Below are 21358 nucleotides of genomic sequence, written 5' to 3'. Positions count from 1 at the left end.
TTTGATTAACTGAAGTTCTCAATTTTATTTTTTTTAATTTTATTATTTATTTATTTTTATTATTTATGATAGTCACAGAGAGAGAGAGAGAGAGGCAGAGACCCAGGCAGAGGGAGAAGCAGGCTCCATGCCAGGAGCCCGACGTGGGATTCGATCCCGGGTCTCCAGGATCGCACCCTGGGCCAAAGGCAGGCGCCAAACCGCTGCGCCACCCAGGGATCCCTGAAGTTCTCAATTTTAATGAAGTCCAACTTAATCTTTTCATGGACAGTGCTTTTAGGGTGCTTTTCAGAAAATCTGTTCTATCTCAAGATATTTTCTGATTTTTTTCCTAGAAGCTTTATGGCTTTCCTTATTACATGTGGGGCTGTGATCCATTTCAAATTAGTTTTTGTATATGATGTGATGTAGAGGTCAATAATTTTCATATGATTGTCTAGTTGATCCAAAATTATTTATTGAAAAACTATACTTTCCCCACTGAATTTTAGTAGCACCTTTGTTGTAAATCAGGTTATCTAACATGTTTTGGGACTTTCAGTTTCTGGACTTTCTATTCTGTTCCATTTATCTTTAGGCCTTTTCTTGTACTACTGTTTGACTTATATACAACTTTACATTCCTAGAATAAACTTGGTTTTGATTTATTAACCTATTTATATATATTGTTCAATATAACATAGGACTTGCATTCAATTTGCTGATATTTTGTTTGAAATTTTTACAACTATGTTTCTGAAACAGAATGGACTTTAATTTTTACTTTTCTTCAAATATTCTTGCCATGTTTTGATGTCAAGTTCATGCTGGCCTCATAAGATGTGTTGGTAAATGTGTTAACTTTTCCCATTATCTGGAAGAGTCTGTTTTTGATGGGTACCATTTCTTTCTTAAACATTTAGTAGAATTTATCATCTTTTTTTTTTTTTAAACACTTTATTTATTTGTGAAAGACACAGAAAGAGAGGCAGAGACAAAGGCAGAGGAAGAAGCCGGCTCCGTGGGAAGCCTGATGTGGGATTCCATCCCAGGATCCGGTATCATGACCTGAGCTAAAGGCAGACACTCAACCACTGAGCCACCCAGGTGCCCAGAATTTACCATCTTTAACCATATGAAACTGGGGTTTTCTTAGTGAGTTTTTTTTATACATGGAATCTTTTTTTTTCACATATAGAATTGCTCAGATTTTCTTTCTTCCATAGGCTTTTTGGGAACTTGTATTTTTCTAGGAATTTATCCATCTTATCAAAATTTCAAATTTATTGACCTAGAGTTATTGGCCCTATTACAGAATTGAGTAATGGTTAGTGCTGGGTTCTATGTTTGTCAGTTATGTGGAACCGTGGGTATAGTAGCTGCTGGTGCAAAATAGCAGAGCTGGGTCCTTGTTAAGATTTAGGCTCACCTTTATTAGGCTTGAAGGGCTAAATGTATCTTTTTCTAATGTACACATTCTTCCTTTATATGTTAATATGTTCAGTCAAATCTTGGCCCAGACTCCTGAGTCCCTTTAAAGGTTTATTATCTCTCTTTTAATTTTATTTTTGTTTTCTCTTCTTGGGGTTACCCCAGTGTTGCTCCACCATATCACCTGTATATAGCTCAACTGTTCTTCAGAAATTTACCCATGAGGTGCCTGGGTGACTCAGTTGGTTAAGTGTCTGCATTTGGCTCAGGCTGTGCTCTCTGAGTCCCAGGATCTAGCTCATCTCTGAGTAGGCTCACTGCTCAGTGGGAAGTCTCCTTCTGCCCCCAGCCCCAATACTTTCTCACTCTGTCTGTCAAATGGATAAAAAAAAATCCTAAAAAAACAAAAAACAAAAAACACATTCATGCTCACCTGCAGCATAAGGTGGAGTCCAGCTCACTGAGTGCTTCCACCACTGATCATTTCTATTACACATAAAAAATTGTGTCAATTGGACAAAAATGGCCACCTGAGCCAGAGTTTTAAGAACTGCGTACTAAAGCTTGTCTGTTAAAATCCTCCTATAAGTCTTATAGGCTATGAAAACATTTTCTTCTAAAGGGCTGACTTTGCTCTTTTAAAACACTCAATTTTCTGTGAAAAATGGCTGGAAAACTCTGTGACTCATTTCTGTGCAACCACAGTCCAAAGTCTTTTTTTAAAAAAAGATTTTATTTATTTTTTCATGAGAGACACACAGAGAGAGATAGAGAGAGAGACAGAGAGACAGAGGCAGAGACAGAGGGAGAAGCAGGCTCCATGCAGGGAGCCCGATGTGGGACTCGATCCCAGGACTCCAGGATCATGCCCTGGGCCTTAAGGTCTGGAGGCTTAACCACTGAGCCACCTAGGCACCCCCAGACCAAAGTCTTAAATCAAGGTATGTCATCTATTTAAACTATTTTGCATATACATGAACATCTTACAAAGTCATTCACCCAGTCAACAAATATTTATTGATCGCATCCTGTGAGCTAAGTACTGTTCCAGGCCCTGGATATATAGCAATAAACAAAAAGACAAAGATTCCTGGTCTCATATTTTAGTTCAATGCCTTAACTCTTTAGTAGCGCATTCAGTACTGTCACTTCCTGTTCTAACATTTCAACATTTTAAAATCAGGGCTGATCTAGAAAATAAAAGGCTGGGGGATCTCTGGGTGGCTTGGCGGTTTAGTGCCTGCCTTCGGCCCAGGGCATGATCCTGGAGACCCTGATAGACTCTCACCTCGGGCCCCCTGCAGGGAGCCTGCTTCTCCCTCTGCCTGTGTCTCTGCCTCTCTCTCTCCCATGAATAAATAAAATAAAATCTTTAAAAAAAAGAAAAGAAAAGGCTTATGGTCAAGCTGTTTCTAGGACAATCCTTAATGCTGTAAAGATAGGTAAGGTTTTTCAGAAAGAGTCTCAAGTCGCACAGAGGCAAGCCTGGCAAATGACATGGGTGACACAACTGGACAGAACACTTGTCTAGTGCCATGATAAAATAATGTGACCGACTGTTGCACTGGACTGGATGGCTCTTGTAGGCAGGGACTCTGTCCTCTCATTTCCCAATAGCTGGCACAGTGCCTGGCGTAGAGTGGATGTTGAATAACTGTGAAATAAATAAATAGACAAGCAAATAAGGAGTGAGTGAATAAAGAGCCAGTGTCTTTTTTTATTTTTATTTTTTTTAAGATTTTATTTATTTAATTCACGAGAGACCCAGGCAGAGGGAGCAGCAGGCTCCCTGCAGGGAGCCCGATGTGGGACTCGATCTGGGTCTCCAGGTCACGCCCTGGGCTGCAGGCAGATGCTCAACCGCTGAGCCACCCAGGCGCCGCGAAGAGCCAGTCTCTTGATGATCTCGAAAGTCTCAGGACTTTAAATACCATCGAGGCCGAGAGCATTCCCAGTCCAGACGTCACCTGGGAGCGCTCGGCTCCCTGATCAAGCTGTCCTCTCATCCTACCTGGGCCTCCTGCTTCCTCTTCTCCCCGATTCCCACGCTGTCCCCGCGCGGCCCGGCCCTGCTCCGTCAGGCGGGCTTCACCCCTCCCAGGCGCTCAGGCCGCTCAGGCCCGAGACCCTGCGGTCATCCCTGCCTCTCTCTCCTCCCGCCCGTCGGGCATCCTCGTGGCCCTTCGAAGCCCGCATCTCCAGAATGTCCGAGCTTCCCGCGGTCTCCCGCGCCTTCATCCTGCGCAAGCCCCCGCGGACCTGGCCTTCTCTCCACCTCTGCCTCTGCCCCGGTCGGACTCTTCTCCCCTCGAGCGTCGGGCTGAAAGCAGGGGCCAGACGGTGTAGACTCCTCCCCCAGCTTCCAACTACCCGGGGCAGCCAGTAGCCGAGTCTGACGGCGGGGGAAACCGAGGCCCAGGGCGCCCACACGGGGCCTGCACGGGGCCCAGCTCCGCGAGCGCGCGCCTCCCTCCCGGAGCCCACGCCGCTCCCGCGCCTGTGAAAGCCCGACGGGGCGGCGGCGTCCACGCCGGGACCCCGCGGGCTCAGCGGGAGGCGCGCGCGGCCTCCTTCCGACGTGGGCTGCAGGGCGGTCGCCGGGGCGGAGGAGAGCAGCCTGGGTTGGGGCTGCAGGGCGCGCGGGGCTTGCTCCCCGCAGCGCGCGGAGACGAACCCGCAGCCCCAGGCGCCCGGAACCCCAAGCCGCGGTCTGGGTTTCCGCCCGGCGGGCCCCTTCCGGCGCTCCCGGAAGCTGCGCTCGCTGCCCGGGTAACGGGCCCGGCCGGGGGGCGGCGGCGGCGGCGGCGGCACCACCACCGCTATGGACCTGGAGGAGGCGGTGAGCACGGGCCGGAGCGGGGCAGGCGGAAGGCTGCGGGGCGGGGAAAGCGCTGGCGCGGCCGGGGCGGGGCGGGGCGGGGCGGGGGGGGCGCGCGCTTCGGGGACAGAGGCCGGCGTTTCGGGCCCGGTGAGCGTGGGGGTGAGGGAGGGCGGGGCGGGCGTCCACGTGGGTGTGTTTCTGGAGGAGGACGGAGTTGTGGGTTTTATGGGGTGGCCACCCACGGGCCCATCCCCTCTGGACCGGGCCACCCGCAAGTTTCCTTGGACGGCGGGGTGGGCGTGGGAGAGCCGGGTCCGACGGGCTGGCTCCTGAGTCCCCCCCCCCAGCCACCCGCAACTGTCCCTCGGCATCCCCGCCACCGTCCGGTGATTCCAAACTCTCCAGGGTAATTTATCCAGGTGATCAGGACGCGGGCACCGCACACTTCACCGGCCTGTTGAAATAAATTCGGGTTCGGTTTTTTTTTTTTAAAGATTTTATTTATTGATTGTTGTTGAAATAAATTCGGGTTCATTTATTTAAAGATTTCATTCATTCATTCATTCATTCATTCATTCATTCATTCATTCATTCAAGACTCACAGAGAGAGACACAGAGAGAGGCAGAGACACAGGCAGAGGGAGCAGCAGGCTCCCTGCAGGGAGGGGCCTGATGCGAGACTGGATCCCAGGACCCCCCGGGGTCACGCCCTGAGCCACCCACCCAGGTGCCCCTCCGCATTCCTTTTTGTTGTTGTTGACACACTGCGCCAACCACTGCTCTCTTGTGCTGCGGTAAAGGAGTATTCGGCAATTAGATCAAAGAGAAGGTCAAAGACCCATCCTTTTAGGGTCTGCCTGTGTAGGTACAGAAGCTTTAGGGTGATAGAAGGCCTTACTTGTTATAGATGCTCAATAAATGTTTGTTGGATGATGGAGGCTAACGTCCGTACGTGCTGGGTTAATGAAATTAGTGACTGTATCTCACCATTAGCCCGTGTTTGCTGTGAGTAGAGATCACGTCTGTTTTGCTCACCGCTGAATCCCCGGCCCCTAGTTAAATGCCTCGTGCGTACACAGGTGATGCTCCTTATATTGCTGGATGAATAAATCGAAACTCGGAACAACCCCAATAAAAATCTGGTTCTTTTGCTGTATGTGTTTCTAGTATCATTGAGAAAGTTCCAAATGGTTTGCAGTTTTTATTTTTAAGGTTTTGTCTTTACTTAAATCTTGTCCTCTTTTTTTTTCTCACAGCACTTTGCAGTTTTAGTAACTCATCCTTTTTTCCCATTTTACCCCTACCACCTTTTCTTCCTCTTTTTCCCCCTTCACACACTGTGTTTTAGAAACTTTTTAAATCATTTAATTCCACTTCAAACTATTCAAAAGACTGAACTATTCTCTTTGTTTATAGTTAATCTCTCGGATACATTTTTCTTTCTTTCTCTTTGTTTATAGTTAATCTCTTGGATACATTTTTCTTTCTTCACTCCCTCCCTCCTTCCCTTCCCTTCCTCCCTCCCTCCCTCCCTCCCTCCCTCCCTTCCTTCCTTCCTTCCTTCCTTCCTTCCTTCCTTCCTTCCTTCCTTCCTTCCTTTTTTTCTTTTAATCTGTAGGTTAAAATTCCAGGGAACCCTTTAAGTAGAACTGCAGGGTTTAGGTGCAGTGTGTTGAATATGGCTTGATAGTAACAGCTTTTCTATATTCTATAGAAAGAGTTCAAGGAAAGATGTACTCAGTGTGCTGCTGTCTCCTGGGGTCTTACTGATGAAGGCAAATATTATTGCACTTCTTGCCACAACGTTACAGAAGTAAGTAATATAGATCATTTATGAGTCTGCTAATGTTTTAAAAATTGCTATTTTAGCCTGATATGTAGCCTAGTTCCCAAATAATCATTGTCACTCATGTACTGCCCAAATTCCAAGAACGTAAGTAGTCTTCAAGTGTTTACACGTGAGTTAAGGAATGAGTAAATTAGATTTAGGATGGGTTTTTGAAAAGATGTTGGGCTGCATTTATAAATAATTTCATGATTCAGACTGTGTGATATAAGGGAAAATAATTAAAATTGTACTTATAAGGTGATGCATTTCTCTTTATTTGTTAATACCTATATAAGTTTTTATGTGTTGTGGTAGCTTAGAGGTTTGGAAGATGAAATGTTGTAAAGATTGAAGACGGGAATATTGGAAATATGCTTCATTATCATTTTATCTTTGTACAGTACTTTAGAAATTACAAAGTCTTATTCATTATTTCATTTCCTCCTCATAAACACCTGTGAGATATAGTACCATGCCAATCCATGGATGGGGCAAGTAAGGCTCAGGAGTTGAATGAGATTGCCAAAGTCACACAAGTATAAAGTGTTGAGCCAGGACGTGAACCTGAGTCTTGTGACTACAGTGCTCATTTTACCCCATCACACCTGCCTCTTACACTAGAGATTGTCATACTGTCTGATATAACCTTGGTAAATGAGGCCCCCTTCACACTGGGAGTGAGTTTTAGGTCCTGTTCTAATCACCACACATTCAGGGCAATATAACCAAAATAATCAAGGGTGTGGACAGTCAGCTATTGGACAGGTAAACATGCCAGGGCTCCACTTTGGAAAAAGATTTGCTCAAAGTCTCCAAAGCCAGGAAAGAACAAATATTACATTTACCACATAGACTTAAGAAAGGCAAATTTGAGACAGATAAAAGTAACTGTGTAGACTTCTGCTTTTGGCCAAGATGGAGTAGCAGGGACTAGATTTATTTTCCTACTTTAAACAACTGAAAACTTGGGCATAATATATAAAAAAACTAAAAAAAAAAAAAAAAAATTTCCTTTGGGGAAAGTGCCTAATATACTTTGTTTCTTATACAGAGCTTTTCTTGAAACAATCCTTGTTCTTCAGTAGGCAGCTGAAGTTGTTGTGCCTGCTTCATTTAAGTTGCACAGAATATTAAAAAGATGCTAGCACAGTGAAATTTTGTGGATGGTGGATATTTCATTGATTATGGTGATGGTTTTGTAAAGATGTATAGATATGTATGTATTTGTATAGATACATGAATATGCATACATATACACATTAACTCATATACTTTATTTATTTTAAAGATTTTATTTATTTATTTAAGAGAGAACATGGCTGCTGGGGGGGGCGGGTTGTGGAGAGGCAGAGGGAGAAATACTCTGCTGGTCAGGCAGCCGGATGTGGGACTCAATCCCAGGACCCTGGCACCATGACCTGTGCCGAAGGCAGACAGTTAACCGACTGAGCCACTCAGGTGCCCTTGCACTTTATTTAGTTTTTAGATTTATTTATTTTCAAGAGAGAGGGAAAGAGTGTGTGGAACACTAGTGGGGGAGGGACAGAGGGAGATTCTCAAGCAGACTCCTTACTCAGCATATTGGGGCCTGATCCCATGACCCTGAGGTCATGACTTGAGCCAAAACCAAGAGTCAGACGCTCAAGTGACTGAACCACCTAGGGGCCCCAATGCATACACTTTAAATATATGCAGTTTGATCCTCTTTGCTTTGATGCATGTAAGGCACTAGCAGTTTTACCCAGGGTTGTTTTTGTAGCAGCAATGCAAATGTAAAGGTAGTGAAGGAAGATTGTGTCTAATTGGACTGTTTGCCATTAGTAGATGAAGTCAGCGTGCTATTTTTGTAGAAATTAAACTACATTAACTAATTGCCTCTTTTATTTCTGTCTTTGATAATGTTCCTATTTGATTCTAAATGATAAAATCTACTGCATTTTAACTTGAAAGATCTTAATACTACTGGACTACCGAGTTCTACATTTGAAAGAGAACCTGTATAGAGTAACTTGTCAAGAAAGAAGCATTCTTTTCTTTTTTGTGAAATTTACTTATTTATTTTAGAGAGAGGGAGAGAGTACAAGCAGGGGGAGGGGGCAGAGGGAGAGAATCTCCACTCCAGCAGACTCCTGGCTGAGCACAGCGCCCGATGTGGAGCTTGATCTCATGACCCCGAGATTGTTTGTTTCCTTGCTATTGAGTTTAATAAGTTCTTTATAGATCTTGGATACTAGCCCAAGACTTAATTCTTTTATATTTTGGTTATGAGAGAGGCAGAATCTTAGGCAGCAGCTCTTGAGAGCACTTGGAGTTGAAGACTATGGGATGAGTTATAGTCCCTATTCAGTCATTCTAAAATTGTGTAGGTTTGGTTAAAAATAAAAAGTAGTACTTTTATAATTTCAGAAATGAAAACTATATTATTCAAATACATAGAAAAGCAGGATAAAATGAATCTGTATGTAACATAGGCATTGCTGGTTACAAAAAATACAGTTCTCTTAATTCCAGAGTGTGGTTGGATGGTGGAAAAAGGGAAAAAATTTGATTTTAACTTCAGGTTTTATTTTAAAGTGATTTAAAATAAAAGAGTGAGTAAAAAAAAAGTGAGTGAGTAAATAAATAAATAAATAAATAAATAAATAAATAAGTATTCATTTATCAGACTTTTATTTAGTGTTTACTGTGTTCCAGGTACTGTTTTGAGTAGTGAAAAATTTTGAATGAAAAAGCAAAATAAAGGTTAACCAGAATGTTACTGTCCTTGGTCCTGCAGTTTGGTTCATTATGCTTCCAAGAGCGTGCTTGGAAATTTATTTAGGGAGATGTAAAACTACTTTTTAATGGTTTGTTTGTTTCCTGCAGCGATCTAAGGAAGTTATAAACACTGGGGATATTCCTAATACTAAAATACAAGCCATCAACCGGGGACTTAAAAGAAAAAGAAAATTTGGTAAGCCCTTTCTTTATACGTGCTTAGGGATATGCAATGGAATTTTATTTTATTTTTAAAAAATATTTATTTATTCATGAGACAAACACACACACACACACACACACACACACACACACAGAGGCAGAGACATAGGCAGAGGGAGGAGCAGGCTCCATGCAGGAAGCTTGGTGTGGGACTCGATCCTGGGACTCCGGGATCATGCCCTGAGCCAAAGGCAGATGCTCAACAGCTGAGCCACCCAGGTGTCCCGTAGAATTTTAAATAGATTGTCAAGAAGTTGCCAAATTTGTAAACAGGTCATCCAAAGTGGAATTAAAATGAGTAATTGTTGATGGTAAAATTGGAAGTAAATGTCTTTAAGCATATCCTGTTTTTATCCTGATTATGGTTGTGAGTTGCTTTTCCAGTGGAGCAACTATTATGCAAAAAATGATAATGGAGTGTATTCCTTCTTATCTGTTGACATATGTTTCTCTGTTCTGTGTCATCTATTAAGAATATGATTTTCTGTGCTTCTAAGATGCTTTCTAAAATGATTTGAGCATGGAATTGTCAAGTTAGACAAGTTCAACATGATGTTCAACTTATAGAAATCCACTTCTCACATTGAATTTTGAATACACTCTATTAAAATAGGAAAATTATTTTCCTTAAAATAACCTCAACATGGGTGTGCTTTTTAAAGGTAATCGACTTCATTAATCCAGTGAGTACATAGAATGACCATTATACAGAAGAATCTGAGGTAAAGTCTAACTGATGCTTTTTGTTTCTGTAACTATCTAGGGCCAGATTCTCCAGTATGGAACCAGGCTAATGAGGGTGGTGGATTCTTGTAGAGGAGGTAGCTTTCAGTTTGCACACACATGAAACCTAGATATATAAGTGTTAGTGAAATATCTATGTGAAATACACTGGTATTCTTAATAGAATAGCAGAGAGAATGCCTGAATGTTTATTATTTCTGTTTAACCTTTTAATAGTGACTATTTTTATTAGGCTGGTTAATTTTTAATTAAATTTTATTAGAGTATAACTTGATTAATTTGGATTTGACTTAATTAAAATGTATAGTTTCAACTTTAATTGCTGCAGGAAATTTAGATGCTTCAAATTAGCTATCAACTGGCTTAGATTCAACTTACTTGACCCTGCATAGTTTCTTATCTTTAAAATGAGGATGGTAATACGATTTGTTATGTAAAACAAAAACTCAGAATTTATAATACAACTTTACCAGTTTGTAAGAGTAGTGTTCTGGAAGAAGAGTGCACAGGTATACAGTTTGAGAAGTTTAAACTTCCTCACATTCAGAATGCATGAAAATTAGAGGTTTCCTCTTTCACTCATATACAACCCAAGAAATTGAGGTAGTCACAGGATAGGGAAGAAGAGTCCTATGACATTCTGCAGTGGAGAGGGGATCTTGGAGTCCTAGTAATAGACTTCATAAGCTACGTGCTAAAGGTGTCGATAGTATGTTTTTCAAAGAGTTGTAACATTTATCCAGCAGGGAGGGGTACTACATTAGGGTCTTAACAGATTTTAATATTTTTCTTTAACTTGTAGTTCTCTTTAAACATGTAGCTCTGTCTGGTGGTGGCATATTTCTTCACAATCTCATATGGTTTTATTGCAGATTAAAGAAAATAACTTATTTAAAATACCTAGTACATACTTGATGCCTAGGCAGGTCCCAGTAAGTATTAGTTTCCTGCTCCCAATATCTCCCTCTATACTGGAACTGTTTCCAGAAAAGCAGAGTGCCATCAAATAGTTTATTTTGTCTGAATGTTCTTATTGCCCTTTCTTGTACTCTTGGACCATCACATCTTGGTTTTTGTTCATTCATTATCCAAATACTCATTGTTTCCTTTCTTTGTGAGTTGGAACAGAGGAGGAGAGAAGCAAAGGCTGAGTGTTGAGCATGCTTTCCTTCAGGATTCTGCTGGGTATTATCCAGTACGATATACTTCATCGTTGAGTACACACTTTTAAAGCTTATTTAATTTTTTAACATGGTGACTATTCATTTTTCTACCTTGTAATTACATTAATATTTTAGAAAAATTATAGATAATTTAAAATATTTAAAATCTGAAAAATTCTAAAAATGGAGTTTAGCTTCAGCATTTGTGTACATATTTGCTGGATTGGAGCCAAGAGAGTGTAAGGATGGAAACCCTCTTCAGGAATACAAAACAATCCTAGCTGTAATGTGTAAAGCACGGTTGTAACTATGTAGTAGCATATTAATAAATAGGAGTACAAATGTCTGAAACATGTTATTTGTTATTTAGAGAAAGGCTGGGATTGGTATGTGTGTGAAGGTTTTCAGCAGATACTTTATCAACAAGCAGAAGCCTTAAAGACCCTTGGAGTAGGCCCAGAATTAAAGGTAAGTCCATTTGTGCCTAGGTATTAGCTTTATGTTTTGTTTGAAGAACAGTAAGATTTAGAATGAAACTAAGGAGAAAAGTATGGCTATCAGTAATGACACTAGGGCTACTGGAAAAATCTTTTCCTTTTTTTGTGTTTTGGCTTTAATTCTTTTTTAAGATCACTGATTCCCAAAGTGTGTTCTACAGGATATAAATAAGCAATACAACCAAAAGAAAATAAAAAACGTTTTACTCTTTAGAAATTTAGGAAACAATGGGTTAAATAAAGTAAAACAAATAACTTTGCAGCCTTTTTGGTGTCTTTTGTGTGTTAATGTGCTTGTTTGATTGCTCAGGGTATAGTGTGCAGTATTCACAGTTTGAGAACAAAATCCTGTAGTGTGTGTATATAATGTAGCATCTATTAGGACTTGAGTTCTAGAATGTACTTCGGGGAGTGATACATTAAACCACTGGTTCTCAACCTTGAATGTGTATCAGAATCACCTGGAAGGCTGGTTAAACCACAGATTACTGAACCTCATTCTAGAGTTTCTGATTCAATAGGTCTGGAGTAGGGCCCAAGAATTTGCATTTCTAACAAGTTCCCAGCTGACACTGATGCTGCTGGTCCAGAGTACACATTTGGACTTTGCTGCCCCTCCAGAGTAGCACAGTATCTCTGCTATTGTGTGAATTTCATGTTTTTTCATCCGGTTGAAACCATTTCAGGAATTCTTTAAAAAGCTAGTTATTTAGCAGCAAGTGGTCATCATACACTTGCTTCATGCCCATTATTGGAAACCAGGCTCTAAGAGATCCAGCCTAGTTGGAGAGAGGGTTTTTTTTAATGTATACCTGGAATGAGTAAACATGAAATGATAGAACGATGTGCTCATAAGTGACATTAAGGGGAAAGAGAAGGCAGAAAGATCAATTGGCACTGAAGTGACCAAGGAAAGATTTGTAAAGGAGCCTTTGCTGTTCAAATCAGTGTTTGGGGCAAGATCAATGCATGGCCTAAAAGGACTCTGGGCCTACCCTGAGAAGTATTATAGGAATTAAAAATACAAAACATGAGACCAGATGGCACCCATGGTGGTAGTCTGGGGGTTTGTGAATCTGGTTTGTTTCAAGTCATCCTATGTTATAAATGCTTTTTAATTTATAATTTCGTATGGTTATACCAAATAATTACAGTAGGTTTACTCCTGTATAGTTTTCTACATACTTCATCAGGGTTAATCCTGAAAATGGTTTGTCTAAAATTAGCCAATGAATATAACTGTTTAGACCTGACCATTCCAATAGCACAGGAATGGCATTACGCTAAGAACACAGGCTCAGGAATCAAAACTGGCTTCAAATCTTATTCATGGATTTTCTACTTATTGGCTGGGTCATTGTGGCCAATTTACTCAGTTTCTTTGGTGGTAAAAAGGAGATAGTAGCTCTCTTGCAGTATTGTATTAGAACTAATGGATGCCTCTTACCTAGGAGGTGATGAATAAATAGAAAAGTTGTTTTGTTATCTTATTTTACTTCCACTTGGACCTAGTAGCAGCTTTGCCTCTAACTAGACGTGTAGTTACAGATAAGTTACTTTCTTTCTCTCATTTTCAATATACTAAATGTGCAAAAGGAAGGGAAGAATGAAGAATTTATTCACTAAGAATTTATTCACTATTTCGCATATACCTGATTTTGTAATGATAATTCTTTTTCAGAAAAGTAGGTAAGAAAGCTAAGAATACATTTAGATAGAGGGCAATATATAAAATACAGGTGGTATAGATGTATCAGTGTATTTGTCATAACCTGAATCACCACTCTTGTCCCTTCTATCTTAGAATGAAGTTTTACATAATTTTTGGAAGCGCTACCTTCAGAAGAGCAAGCAGGCGTATTGTAAAAACCCAGTTTATACCAGTAAAAGAAAAGCTACGGTAAGTCACAAGTCTGAGAAGCAGGATGAAAAGATATTCCTAGTGTGAGATAGAGATGAAGACAAGTTCATCTTCATCTGGATTTATGATGCTTGTCAGAATTATCAATGAAGAGGTTTCTCTCATAGTCTAGAAGGACAGGGTTATTGATCTAGACATTGGAACTAATTTTGACTTCTTTTTTTTTTTCTAATTTTGACTTCTAATTCGACTAGTTGAAACAAAGAAATTTGTAGTTAACTTCTAAGTAGAAACTTAAGGAATTTCTATTGTAGTATTAAAATGTTTTGTTTTTGCATGTTTTTCCTTTTGCTTGGAATATCCACTACCTCATATTTCATGATTCAGCTTGTTCTCTCTACTCAGCGGTCTTTATGTGAAGAAAAATAAGTCTGGCTGGTTCATCACCCCCTCCCACATCCTCCAAAGCATTTATATTTTTAGTTTGCTTTTAACTACTTTATGAGTATATCATAGGAAGTTTTATTTGGGGGTAGGAGAGGATTCCACTGGTGAAAAAGGCAAGTTTGATAAACTAATATGATCTTGGGGTGCCTAGCCGGCTCAGTTGGTTAAGCATCTGCCTTCAGCGCACATCATGATCCTGGGGGACTGGGATTGAGCCCCATGTCAGGCTCCCTGCCCAGTGGGGAATCTGCTTGTCCTTCTCCCTCTGCCCCTCCTCCCCCTTTTGCACTCACACTCTCTTTCTCTCAAATAAGTAAATAAAATCTTTATTAAAAATTCTGATCTTTAGAATTACATAGTTAAGGTATTGGTTGGTTATATTTGTATACTGGGGGTTTGCCTAGCACATAGAAAATTTGAATCAGAACCTGGAATTCTCTTTGACATTTTAACATTTTTAGGTTAAGATATTTATTTATTTATTTATTTATTTATTTATTTATTTTTTTTTTAGGTTAAGATATTTAAAAAGATTTTGTTAACTTGAATAAACATCTGTCTAAGGTAATATTAGTATCACTAAAATCTTCTCTTTTTTTTAAGATTTTACTATGCTAGAGAGACTACACAAGAGAGCGCAAACATGAACAGATGTAGGGACCTGGGGAGGAGGGCAGAGGGAGAGGAGAAGCAGACTCCTCGCTGAGCTCTGAGCCTGATGCAGAACTCGATCCCATGACCTGAGTCAAAGGCAGATGCCTAACTGAGCCACCCCCACACTAAAATCTTCTTGAGGAATAAATAAGCACTAAGCAAAATTTTAACCTGATAAACAAATTGTTAATATAATTTTTATCAAAGAGTATAGCTACTTTGAATATATTCTCTTTTGAAAGGATAAAGGAGCACGTACTTTAAGTTAGAAGCTTAGTCTTCAGTATGGTACCGGCACTAAAATGGACACAGATCAATGGAACAGAATAGAGAACCCAGAAATGGACTCTCAGTTCTATGGTCAACTAATCTTTGACAAAGCAGGAAAGAATATCCAATGGAAAAAAGTCTCTTCAACAAATGGTATTGGGAAAATTGGACAGTCACATGCAGAAGAATGAAACTGGACCATTTTCTTACACCATACATAAAAGACTCAAGATGGATGAAAGGGCTAAATGAGAGACAGGACTCCATCAAAATCCTAGAGGAGAACACAGGCAGCAGCCCCTGTGATCTCAGCTGCAGCAACTTCTTGCTAGATACCTCTCTAAAGGCAAGGGAAACAAAGGCAAAAATGAATTATTCGGACTTTATCAATATAAAAAGCTTTTGCACAGCAAAGGAAACAGTCGACAAAACCAAAGGACAACTGACAGAATGGGAGAAGATATTTGCAAATGTCTTTTCAGATTAAGGGCTGGTATCCAAAATCTTGAGAACTTAATCAAACTCAACACCCAGAGAACAAATAATCCAATCAAGAAATGGGCAAAAGATATGAACAAGATATTTCTTTAAAGAAGACATACGAATGGCCATAGGCACATGAAAAAATGCTCAACATCACTCATCATCAGGGAAATACAAATCAAAACCACAATGAGATACCACCTCACCCCAGTCAGAATGGCTAAAATTAATAAGCCAGGAAACAACAGTTGCTGGCAAGGATTCAGAGAAAGGGGAGCTCTTTTAGATTGTTGGTGGGAATGCAAGCTAGTACAGCCACTCTGGAAAGCAGTATGGAGGTTCCTCAAAAAGTTGAAAATAGAGCTATCCTATGACCTAACAGTTGCACTACTAGGGATTTACCCCAAAGATACAAATGTAGCAATCTGAAGGAGCACCTTCACCCCAATGTTTATAGAAACAGTGTCCACAATAGCCAAACTATGGAAAGAGTCTATATGTCCATCAACAGATGAATGGATAAAGAAGTTGTGGGGTGTGTGTGTGTGTGTGTGTGTGTGTATATATATATATAAAATGGAATATTAGCCAGCAAAAAGGAGAAATCTTGCCATTTGCAATGACATGGATGGAACTAGAGGATATTATGCTAAGTGGAATAAGCCAATCAGAGAAAGACAATTATTATATGATCTCACTCATATGTGGAATTTAAGAAACAAAAAGGATCACAGGGAATGAAGGAAAAAATAAAATAAGATGAAATAAATCAGAAGGAGACAAACCATGAGACTCTTAACTCTAGGAAACAAACTGAGTGTTGCTGGAGGAGAGGAGGGGAAGGATGGGGTAACTGGGAATGGGCATTAAGGAGGGCACTTGATATAATGAGCACTGAGTGTTACATGCAGCTGATGAATCACTAATATCAGTGCTATTTCATGGGGAGTGATCAGGGAAAGTCTCCTCTCCCTGATGAGGAATCTTAGGTGCGAATAAGCCATGAGGCTATCCAGGGGAAGAAATGCAGAATTTCAGGCCTCACCCAGACCTACTGAATCAGAGTCTGCATTTTAACACAGTTCCTAGGTGCTTCTTATGCACACTAAAGTTTGAGAAGCCCTCTTCCAGATAAGACATGGTGGTGGCTGGGGCCATGTAGTAGCAATGGAAACGATAAGCGCTAAGATTCTAGATAAACTTTGGATTGAGTCATCATTATTTCCTGATGGATTGGATGTAGGATGTGAGAGAAAATGAGGAGTTATCAAGGATGACTCAAATTTGGGACCCGACGCAACAGGTGGAGCAGGAAGATGTATAGTTTGGTTTTGGACACATTAAGTTTGAGATAGCTGTTATACACCTAAGAGGAAATTGTAAGTACTCAGATTTACAACTCTTCAATTCAGGAAAGAGGACTGTTGGAGATCCAGATTTGGATGTTGTCAGTCTACATTATAATCCTCAAATCTTAAATGCCATTGTTCGGAAGATGTGCCCCAAGAAAGAAAATAATGCTGCAAATCAAACTGTGACATACCATTGGTTGTAAGATACACCCTGATGTCAGGGCTACTAAAATATGGGGAGAGGCAGTGTACTTTAGAGTTGAAAACAATGTAGTAAGTAGTATTTAAAACCACAATACCAGGTGACATTAACAAGGAGTGAAGACAGAAGGGGACCAAGGACTGAGTTCTGGGCCACTCTAGGGTAAAGATATCTGGGATAAAAGCAGAACCAGCAAAGAAGTCTGAGGAGCAACTGGTAAATTAGGAGGAAGCCTAGAGAGTGAGGAGGGGGTGTTCTGGAATTCAAGGAACAAAGTATTTCAAGAAGAGGGGAGTGATCAACCGAGAAATACAGCTTCCCAGTCAGGAAGGGAAAGGGCTAAAAATGGATGAGTGGAGCAGTGGGGCTGCAAGTTTGATTAGAATGAGGTATAAGATAGGCTGAGAAGGGAGAAATTGGAGATGGCGAGTCTGGATAACTCTTCCAAGGCATTTTTCTGCGAAGAAATACACAGAAATTATTTTGTAGCTGGAGTCAAGGACATTTTTTTAAGTGAGATAAATGATAGCATATTTGTGTACTTGATAGAAATGATATAGGAAAGAAGAAATTCTCAATAGAGAGAATAGAAATGAGGGATAGTCTTTGAGTAGAAAGGGTGGCGTTAGGTGCAGAGGGATAAACTGGCTATTTATTTATTATATATTTTAAAAGATTTTATTGATTTACTTATGAGAGGCAGAGACATAGGCAGGGCAGGCTGCCTGCAGGGAGCTTGATGCGGGACTCATGATCCCAAGACCCCAGGATCACATCTTGAGCCGAAGGCAGAAGCTCAACCACTGAGCCACCCAGGTGTTCCGAAACTGGCTTTTTAGATGGGAGCTTGGATAGTCAACCAGAAGAATCAGAGACTGGAGTATGTGGTCAAATTCCTGGCAGATGGTTGGTTACATAAGCTTGTAGACATTTTCTTCTGTGATTGCTTCAGTTTTCTCATTGAGTCCATGCTTATTTGCCAGTCTTATGGCATACCTTGTCTTATATGCTTACCTGTAGAGAGAGGATCTTTTCCCTGATTTTTTTTCCTTATTCTGTTGTGAGTTTCCTTAACATGAGTTTTACTTCCTGTTGATAAGATTGAGTCTTTTGGTCCATGTGGCTGATAACATGGCTTTTTGACTGTGATCAATTTCCCCAAAGTAATGTCAGCTAATGAGGCCTTTGGGTAGCCAGCCATCTGGCTTTCTTAGGGACACTCTGACCACCATTTCAACAGTATATGTGTAAAAAATTAAACAGTGCTATCAAATAGTATATCCTTGTCAATTAAGTGTTATAAATAGTAAAGTACCAGATGAGTTCAGGGAATCGAGAACTCATTGAAGAAGAGTTGGTTAGAAAGACAGCATGATAGAGTAAATAAGAAATTGAAGAGAAAGAGAAGAAAAGATAACCCAGGTAGGAGAAATGGAATTAGCAAAGATCAAAGTGAAAATTCCCAGGTAGGCTCAGTGAAGAGAAGCCAGCATTGTGCAGGAGTCATTATTGATGTTTTTATTGGTGTAGCTAGTAGGGCTATAGGAGAGATGTTAGAGGAGAAGGAATCCTGATGTGTCTGCTGGCAGCCTGTTTCCTTGCTCACCTTTATCTGTAGCCTTTCGCCAGGAGCAGCCAGGGAGCACATTGCAGAGCTAAAGATCCTTTGGTTTTAGGAACTTGGTAAATGGTTGCAGTTTTCTAGAATAGTTTACTCTGTGGTGTTTCAGATGGGCAGGACTTGGTTAAGCTCATGGAAATTAACTGCATTTTAAATTCCTATGTAATAAGCGGGACACCTGGGTGGCTCAGTGATTGAGTGGCTGCCTTCAGCTCAGGGCATGATCTCGGAGTTCTGGGATCGAGTCCCACATCGGGCTCCCTTCATGGAGCCTGCTTCTCCCGCTCTGCGTATGTCTCTGCCCTTCTCTCTCTCTCATGAATAAATAAATAAAATCTTAAAAAAAATTCTTATGTAATAATTTTATGTATGTTATTTTCCAAATAGGTATTAGAAGATAACCCAAGTCATTCAGACTGGGATAGTGAGCCTGACTTGCTGAGTGACTTTAGCTGCCCTTCTTTTGTTGAAAGTGGAACAGACTCTAAGCCTGATGGCCACACTCAGAAGCCTTTCCCCATCAGCAGAACATCACAATCAGGTAAAAATGAGAATCAGACTACCTAGAATTTTAAAGCTAGTAATATGTCCTAAAAATAATTTAGTCTAATCTTTTCATATTCCAAGGAAAGGAACTTGGCCTAGCAAGAAAGAATGATTTGCTAAATAATATGGCTAGGAGAAAGGTAAAATAAATGAAACCTTAGTGGAATTTTTAAAAAGGTACATTGTTTCCACACGAGTATTTTTGTATGATTTTTAAGGAGATTTAACAATATGTGGATCCAGAGAGAAAGAAGCTAGCTCAACAAAGATCACATATGTGTGGGCTCAGAATTTTCAAAGAAAAGTTGCAATAGAGAGATGGTAGATCTTAGCCATATGGTCAGATAGGTAAGAATCAAAGATGATATGCCCAATTTCTAAGCATAGGCTGCAGTAAAACTTATTATATCATATGTATGTGTGTGAATTTTACTTTCTGATTTAATTCCATAATTCTAAATAAAAAAGAAGTATGCTTAAGGTAACAGAGACCTTCTTAAAGGATATATTCGTGATTTTTATTGTTTCCAGATTACTTTTTTTTTTTTTTTTCCAAGCAACATGGTAGAAAACAGACCTCAAAGAACAGACCAAGTTCTTATTATAGATTACTAGAATCTTGATGTGTGCTGACAGGGTTCTTTGGGAAATAGCTTCCAAACTGGTGTTAGGGATTGTGGGTAACTAGATTGTGCGGTTATATAAAATTTTCAACAAAACCTTTCTTGTATGGACTACTGCTTTGCAAGCCTCTTGCCCTCCAGAGTAAAAATTCCTTTTATCAGTATATCCGCATTACTTGCTGGATTGCACAGTGACACAGATATCAGATAAGTTACTTTCTGTGTCCAAAGAAGTAAAGAAGTTAGGATCATAGAGTAATTGAGCAGCAGTGAATCTCTGGTTTCTAGCTCCATGCTTTCAGACAAGCCTGAACTAAAACCGTCCCAGATGACTAGGACTCTCAAATCATCCAAGCCTTTTAGAGCACCATGGTTGTTTACCTATGTTAAGAGTTTTTGTTTGTGTGTTTGTTTTTTAGTAAATGATGATCCTTACAGCTTTGTTTTAGTTTTTACGTTTAAAGTAACTGCAAATATAACCCTTATTTTAAAACTATAAAATACAAATATTCACAAAGAAAAAATCTCCAGTGTACCATCTGAAAATAACCACTTTCCTGTGGTAGATCATTCCAGAAAATTTTTTATTCATGTGTTTATAGGGAGAGAGGGAAAGAGTTTTATTGTTTATTTTTACAAAAAATGTGAACTATTTCTTCATTCTTTACATTTTCTAATCAGAATTTTACATGGATATAATTCAAAAAGACTTTTACAAAGTCTGTTATGAAAATATTATTTTCATTGTTTCATGTTTAATATTATGTTTCATTGTTTCATTATTCCCCTAAATGTGCTTTTCCCGAGAGGGATTCATTTTCTGCTCTTCTGCAATTTCCATAGCTTCTAATACTATATCTTGATTTCTGCTTTGGGAAATTAGCTATTAAATTACCATTATTGAAGATGAAGTCTTGGCTCTTTCACACATTCCTCACCGCCCCTGTCCCCATGTAGTCATCAGCAGACAATTGTGCATTTCTCTTTCTCTATCTTCACAATATAATTATAATTTTTTACTAGTCCAGTATTTAGTGTGAGCCATATAGCTTATGATGACACTTTCTGTACATCTTTTTGTTTTCCCACATTTGGTAATTGCCTCATTATTTGTTTAGTTTTCTATTTGCTTGTTACTAATCTATAATTTATTACTAGTGTATTTCCACATGCCCTCCCATTTCTGAAAATCTCTCAATTTCTTAGATATTCTACCAATTTCATCTTCTGGAAGAAGTCTTTGTGGAACTTCTGACTTACTCTAATCTACAATGATATATCTCTAAACCTATGACCCAGCTATCTTTGGTATCTCTTCACCAACATCCTGAAGATTCTCTTACTCCTCTTTTGTTAAATTCCTTATTTCCTTGATCGTATTTCATCTTTCCTGGTTTGCTTTCTCATTTATGTGGCGCATCTTTTCTTTTTTTACTGAGGATATTGATAAAGCTATTGATTATGTTCCCCCGACTTGATTCTTTTGGCCATTGCTTTTTGAATTAGAGGGTTTCTTCAAATGTTTAGGATCCTAATATGACTAGTCTTCTTAAAAATGGAGACTAAAAAATTGAGTGAAAGCCTTGTACCCATGCTGAGTTTTGTCAGTTGTGCTGTGCATGATCTAGCTGGATTATTTTCTTAACAAGCTTCCAGCATTATCATCTTTAAATCTTTTCCCCCTGAGCTGATAGGATTTTCAAGAGAAATCTCTTTGAGTCATCTGTTTGGAGTGTGTAATCCTGGCTGTTCTAGGAACTGGGTGGGTAGAAGGCCTCAGGGGAGTGTAGAGGGTGGGGGTTTTCTCTGTACTCAATATGTACACTTTCACTTAATCTTCCTGTTTTTAATAATAT

General features: G+C 39.9%; 1 protein-coding gene and 1 long non-coding RNA gene across 3 annotated transcripts in view; one reads left to right on the top strand and one right to left on the bottom strand.

Annotated features, from left to right (window-relative positions):
- Window positions 1–2404: 2404 nt before the first annotated feature.
- LOC144281278 (uncharacterized) lies at window positions 2405–4252 on the bottom strand. Its single transcript, XR_013349819.1, has 2 exons — window positions 3643–4252; window positions 2405–3064 (listed from the first exon to the last, which is right to left on the bottom strand). It is a non-coding gene; the product is annotated as an uncharacterized LOC144281278 (long non-coding RNA).
- TAF1B (TATA-box binding protein associated factor, RNA polymerase I subunit B) overlaps window positions 4109–21358 on the top strand; it is a 63925-nt gene continuing 46675 nt past the window's right edge. The window contains exons 1-6 of one of the 2 annotated variants that reach the window (XM_077844164.1): window positions 4109–4249; window positions 5947–6045; window positions 8926–9013; window positions 11317–11414; window positions 13248–13343; window positions 18721–18874. In XM_077844164.1, coding sequence (XP_077700290.1) covers window positions 4232–4249; window positions 5947–6045; window positions 8926–9013; window positions 11317–11414; window positions 13248–13343; window positions 18721–18874 — 553 coding nt within the window. In that variant the 5' untranslated portion in view covers window positions 4109–4231. Of the gene's footprint in view, window positions 4250–5946; window positions 6046–8925; window positions 9014–11316; window positions 11415–13247; window positions 13344–18720; window positions 18875–21358 lie in introns of those variants that run through there. The other variant, XM_077844165.1, reaches the window with a different exon arrangement.

Source organism: Canis aureus, chromosome 12 (assembly GCF_053574225.1).
Source record: "Canis aureus isolate CA01 chromosome 12, VMU_Caureus_v.1.0, whole genome shotgun sequence".
Classification (NCBI taxonomy): Eukaryota; Metazoa; Chordata; class Mammalia; order Carnivora; family Canidae; genus Canis; species Canis aureus.
The sequence above is the reverse complement of the archived record's forward strand: the minus strand, read 5'-3'. Positions and strand labels throughout refer to the sequence as shown.